Raw genomic sequence first — 5,920 nt, 5'->3', positions numbered from 1 at the left:
TCATTAAGGAGAGGCATACTTAGTCGAGTGATCAAAAGGGTCCAGTGAGGTTGGTTGGGGTCACGGCGATTCAGACAGCTAGCCGGGCCATCGGTAGCAAGCTAGCATAGGATGGAGGTCTGTTATTAGCCACCTCGTGCGTTTCCGTCGGTAGGATTAGTGGGGTTCCGTGTGGTGGAGGGGATGAATCCAATTCGCAAAAAAAACAACTACTGTGCACATAGACACACACGGTTATCTGACCAAATGATCAGGGGTACAGTAGTATCTACCATTTCTATTACTATTTATCTAGCATACACACTCACACTCTTTCAAACATGATTATTTGGGAAAGTTATCAGGGGTAGTAACTAGCTTATTTTATTTGACTATTTCTTTCACACACACACACACACACCTCATTGGCTAGGTTAGCTAGCTAGTGTTGATGATTAACTACGAGAGAGAGAGAGACCAAATCAAGACGCTGGACAGAGTGGAATCAAGTATAGCAAAAAGGCAGTTTATTAAAGTCAAAGATATCTTGTCCTTGCAGTTAAGCGTGCACGGACCTATTCATATAGCTCAGAAGGAGTTAGCTGAAAAGGCTGCCTAAACAGAATTTGCAGCAGAATGTATACACAGAATAATGTAGGTGGAGTCTCGTCGTGTTGGTCTTCTGACTGGTCCTGAAGAGTTGGAGGCGGGCCTGCTCTAGCCAGAGCAGGAGCCCCATTGGTGCACAGCAGAGTCCTCTGCTCTTGGCACCTGACCAGTAGAGGGGGGTGGAGTGTGCGTGCTCATGAAATGTTTGTGTGTCAAGGAAGCGTGAGATAGGGGGACTGGCAGTGTCTGCTTTAGGCTCAGGTGTTTCCTGTCTTTGCAGGAGTGCATTCAAGGATCAATGTCAGTGAGATAGTTTGGCACTCTAAGCTCGTTAGTGTTGCAGGATGTTCTTTCTAGTTTACAGGGGAGTATATTTGAGTGATGGCAGCCGTGTGTCCTTCGGATAATCATGTTATTGCACGTAGGCTCTAAACTTGACTGAGGACACTGGGCCCAGAGTTATCTGAGGACATCCGGTTTAACCAGAGGGTTGGCCAGCTAGTAATGCTTGATATTTGATTGTTTATATAACAAATCCCCCTCTTCACATCTATTAGACGTGAACAATAGAAATAGAATATGGAGCAACCAAACAATTTGGTAGAAACCAAATTTTTGAGTCCCCCTCTTCACGTCTTCTAAGACGTGAAAACTATATAGAACCGAGAAGGAGGAGATGACAAAAACAAAAACAACTCTATTATGCAGCGAAACTAGGCAATAAGACAAGGACCAGAAAAGGCTAGTGCTACACATGGAATGGGCAAGAGGAGAAGTCAGGAGGAAGGGGTTCCTCAAAAGGTGCAAACACTGCCTCAGGGTCATCAACCCCCAAAAGCGGGTACATATGGGCCTGGTCTGTAGGCATTGGGGTAATGGCAGTGGTAATCACTCTAGTGGCCAATGTGCGGGCGCAAGGAATACAGCAACAACCGCACAGGGTTAGGATAGCCACAAAAACAGCTACGGACACTAGGACAGAGGAGATCAGGGTCTTATATTTACCGAACGCATCCATCCAGGAGTCCCACATAGAGGTGTCAACCCCGGAGTGGTGCTTCATCTTCCCATTAAGTGTACGAAGACCCTCTAGGGCAACAGTAAGACTACCATCCGTGGCTGTGTTATTGGGAATAAAAATACAACATTGCTCACCGAACATGGCACATACACCACCACGTTCAGCCAACAGCATATCGACTGCGATTCTGTTTTGGAAGGCCATTAGGGATGTGGCAGCCAATTGCCCATGGACCGCCTCGAAGCCTTGTTGAGTCCAATTACCAAGTTTCTGGACATTGAAATGAATGTAATTAATTCTATCCACATTTTTATTAACTGTACACCACCAGCAAAATGATGATTCAAAACCCGCGGCTACTTGGTCAACCAATTTATACTCATCTGGTACCCCCCTGGGGACGCCAATAGCATCAATGTAAGTTGGGTCCCCAGCTGAAGGGGCCAGATATCCCTAGCCTTACCCAGGGAGGGAGAAATGTCCCTCTAACTGGGCGAGGTTCCTTTTTCAGGGGAGGCGGAGTTTGATGCCGCATCACCTGAGTCAGGAGTGTCTTTATTTGGAATCGAATTTAGCCCGCTCAAATCGGCTCTGACTTCTGTCAGTGTTCTAGAAGGAATTGGGGCTGGAGTGCAATGTGTGAGGTGGTGCCAAGGTGCGCCTGATTTACCTTTGACCTGAACTGAGTGTGAAGTAACTTCCTTCACTTTGTACGGTCCAGTCCACCTGGGTTCCAGCCACTTTCTCTTGTGGACTTTAACCCTCACCCAGTCTCCAACTTTTACCTTCAGTGGTAGCCAGAGCAGGAGCCCCATTGGTGCACAGCAGAGTCCTCTGCTCTTGGCACCCGACCAGTAGAGGGGTGTGGAGTGTGAGTGTGCGTGCTCATGAAATGTCTGTGTGTCAAGGAAGCGTGAGATAAGGGGAACTGGCAGTGTCTGCTTTAGGCTCAGGTGTTTCCTGTTTTTGCAGGAGTGCATGAAAGGATCAGTGTCAGTGAAATAGTTTGGCACTCTAAGCTCGTTAGTGTTGCAGGATGTTCTTTGTAGTTTACAGGGGAGTATATTTGAGTGATGGCAGCCATGTGTCCTTCGGATAATCATGTTATTGCATGTAGGCTCTAAACTTGACTGAGGACACTGGGCCCAGAGTTATCTGAGGACATCCGGTTTAACCAGAGCATTGGCCAGCTAGTAATGCTTGATATTTGATTATTTATATAACACTTCCCGCATGCTCGATTAATTTGCAGTCTGGACGTGGAGGGGTGAACAACTCCTGCTCTGACTGCAGCTGGGAGGGACTGCTGTGCAAGGACTGGGCCGCAGTGTTTCCAACTTAGCGACTTTGTCACTATATTTAGTGAGTGTTCAGATTCCTCTAGCGACACATTTTCAAAAAAGTGACTAGCGACAAATCTAGCGACTTTTTCTGGTGTTATTGGAGACTCTGACGTGAAAGCACTTATCGTTCTTACTCTTCTCAACGAGCAGTGGGTGCTGCCATCGGCCCAATGCATTCACCGGCGGCCCAGCAGTGTTGCCAACTCAGTAAGGAAAGTAGCTATTGGATGTCCTAAAAGTCGCTAGAAGTTGTTAACTTCTTATGGCTGGGGGCAGTTGAGCAGCTTGGATGAGTAAGGTGCCCAGAGTAAACTCAGGGGCCTCAGGAGAGCTTCCGTCTTCAGGGGCGGTGGGACTGGATGGCCCAGACCTGGGAGCGTCAGCAGGTTCCCCTGACAGAGGTGCCGCTGAGCTGGAGGACGGGGCGCTCATAGGAGTGACATGAGGGATGTGGACTGTCTGGTCCACATCCTCCTGAAAGCCCTCGTCCTCCTCGTCGAGCTGCTCGACGGCGGCTGCCTCTTCCGGAAGGTCAGGGCCCGCGCTGACATCCTGCGGCACTCTGCCAGTCTGTGAGTACAGGTACTCCACTTCGAGAAGTTCCCCTATTAATGCAACAAAACAACAAAAACTCAGGCAAAAGCAGAGTAGGGAAGTGTTAATGTAATTAATGCAACTGATGTAAATGTTCATTCTCTTACTCGACTTACCCCTGTACTCGCTAGGCTTGGTGTCGTCCTTACCCTGTGCCTTGCCAAGCAACCCTTTGGCTGCTAAGGTTAAGGATGTGCTGCAGGTGGCCACTGTAGGAGAGCAGGGGCTTCCTGTTCTTTCCCTCCACTGCTGCCTGCGCACGGTCCTCGTTCCACCTCATCAGTCCATCCAACAGGAATGCCTGGAAATGCATTGCATTTGCTCTGGTACCTGAGAGAACAATGCACGATTAGGGTGGGAGAGCTGTTGCTGTTAACGTTAAGCAAACCTCTTAAAGCTACCCCTCCACTTTTTCCAATTTCCGCCTGAAGACATACCCAAATCTAACTGCCTGTAGCTCTGGCCCAGAAGCAAGGACATGCATATTCTTGGTACCATTTGAAAGGAAACACTCTGAATTTTGTGTAAATGTGAATTGAATGTAAGAGAATAGAACACCATAGATCTGGTAGAAGAAAATACAAGGAAATAAACATTTGTTTTCTGTTTTTATTGTTGCTGCACTACTGGTTGGAGCAGAGGGGCCAGACGTAGATGGGGACAGAAGGTGCTACAGTGGACTTGATGTAGCTAGCAAGCTCCTGGATGAGCAGCTCCCTGAAGGCTAGCTGTGAGATGGGGGGATGTCCACAGCTCTGAGCCATTTCCTTCTGGAGGATGAAGGCATTCACCACAGCAATGTCAACAAAATGGTAGAAAAATGTATTGTACCACTTCATTGTATTGTGGAGAACATTGTAGTATCCTATAAGCGCATCAGAGAGGTCTACACCTCCCATGCTCTTGTTGTAGTCCTTGATGGCTTCAGGAATGGGGACATTTTTGGTGGTCCATGCCCCAGTAGCGTCCTTCACACGCCTGACGACGTGATCTCCACTGAAGGACTTGTGGATACTGGAGCACATGACCACCATCCACTTCACAAAGAGCAGGCCATCTTCACGGATCCATCTCATGGTAGCCCGCTTAGGCATGTCATTCACCTTGGTTTTTGGAAAGCCCACTCTATTGGGCCGAATGGTGCCACAAGCCCACACATCCCGCTTCCTCAGGTCTGTGAACAGGGTAGGGCTTGTGTAAAAGTTGTCCACAAAAAGTTTGTAGCCCTTCCCCAGCAGTTGAAAATCTAATAACTGCATAACAGAGTCATAACTAAGTCCCTTACTGGTCGCAAAACTGCTCTTCCCCTCATAAGCAAAAAAATTGCACGTGTATGCACACACAGAATCAGCCAAAACAAACAGTTTGTAACCCCATTTAGTTGGTTTGTTGCGCATGTATTGTTTTAGGCCAATTCTGGCTTTTGAAGCTACCATCCTCTCATCTATGGAAATGTTCTGGGCAGGCTGAAAATAGGTTTTGCAGGCCTCAACGATGCTGGGGTAGAGAGGTTTTATTTTGCACAGCCTATCAAACCTTGCTGTGCCTCTCTTCTTCTCGTTGTCCTCATCAACTTCTGGGTCACTGATATGAAGCGCCCGTGAGATTGTCAGAAACCTTTTGCATGACATGACAGTGGATGGGAAAGGCAGTTGATAGAGGGGAGCAGTTTTCCAGTAGTCTTTCAGGGTTTTTAGCTTCACAAGACCCATGTACATGACCATTGACATGAAACAACAAAAAAGATCTGAAATGGAAATGGGCTTCCATCCCTCTTTCTTGCCTGCCTGCTTCTTAGCACCATACTTGTTTGTGTTCGACACCAGGGAATCAACAACTGCCGAGGTGAAAAACAGCTGAAAAAGTTGCATGGGGCTGTACTTAGACGTCATGTCCAGCTGAGGTCCTGATGGCCTCTTCGGTCTGAATACTGGAGGTGGTGGCACCCACATCCTCCTCCAGCACAGAGTGCCAACGACCCTCCTCTCTGATTGCAGGTTTAGCCCTTCCCCACCTCTGCTTCTTTGTCAGACTTCACACCTTGCAGGGCGGGGGTAGGTGTGGAGCCGGAGACAGCAGGGGTCCGGCTAGATAATTCAGCTCCTGTCGGGGATGGGCACCTTGCCAGTGGGGGCTCCCAATCAGAATCGGAGGGACTGTGAAATAAGGACACAGAAACACAGATTATATTAGAGTAGGGAACGTAAATCACTCGGGTGAGGTTCAGACACACGCAAAGGGAAAGCCACGTGGGCACCTCAACAAACATTTAATGTTTAGCTAAACTACATTATATTTAGGAACACACACGCAAAGGGAAAGCCATGTAGGCACCTCAACAAACATTTCATGTTTAGCTAAACTACATTATATT

At 47.9% G+C, this 5,920-nt stretch overlaps 1 protein-coding gene across 1 annotated transcript; it reads right to left on the bottom strand.

Moving 5' to 3' along the window:
- Window positions 1–487: 487 nt before the first annotated feature.
- On the bottom strand, window positions 488–5,702 carry LOC139395916 (piggyBac transposable element-derived protein 4-like). The gene is made up of 2 exons (XM_071143227.1): window positions 3,663–5,702; window positions 488–3,557 (listed from the first exon to the last, which is right to left on the bottom strand). The coding sequence occupies exon 1, from the start codon at window positions 5,496–5,498 to the stop codon at window positions 4,170–4,172; it is 1,329 nt and encodes a 442-aa protein (XP_070999328.1). The 5' UTR covers window positions 5,499–5,702; the 3' UTR covers window positions 488–3,557; window positions 3,663–4,169.
- Between the last annotated feature and the right edge of the window lie 218 nt (window positions 5,703–5,920).

The sequence above is a fragment of the Oncorhynchus clarkii genome, unplaced genomic scaffold (assembly GCF_045791955.1).
Source record: "Oncorhynchus clarkii lewisi isolate Uvic-CL-2024 unplaced genomic scaffold, UVic_Ocla_1.0 unplaced_contig_11948_pilon_pilon, whole genome shotgun sequence".
Lineage (NCBI taxonomy): Eukaryota > Metazoa > Chordata > Actinopteri > Salmoniformes > Salmonidae > Oncorhynchus > Oncorhynchus clarkii.
The sequence above is the reverse complement of the archived record's forward strand: the minus strand, read 5'-3'. Positions and strand labels throughout refer to the sequence as shown.

Excerpts from the sequence above, each read along its gene's own strand:
- LOC139395916 (XM_071143227.1), bottom strand. The coding sequence starts at position 5,498 with ATGTGGGTGCCACCACCTCCAGTATTCAGACCGAAGAGGCCATCAGGA.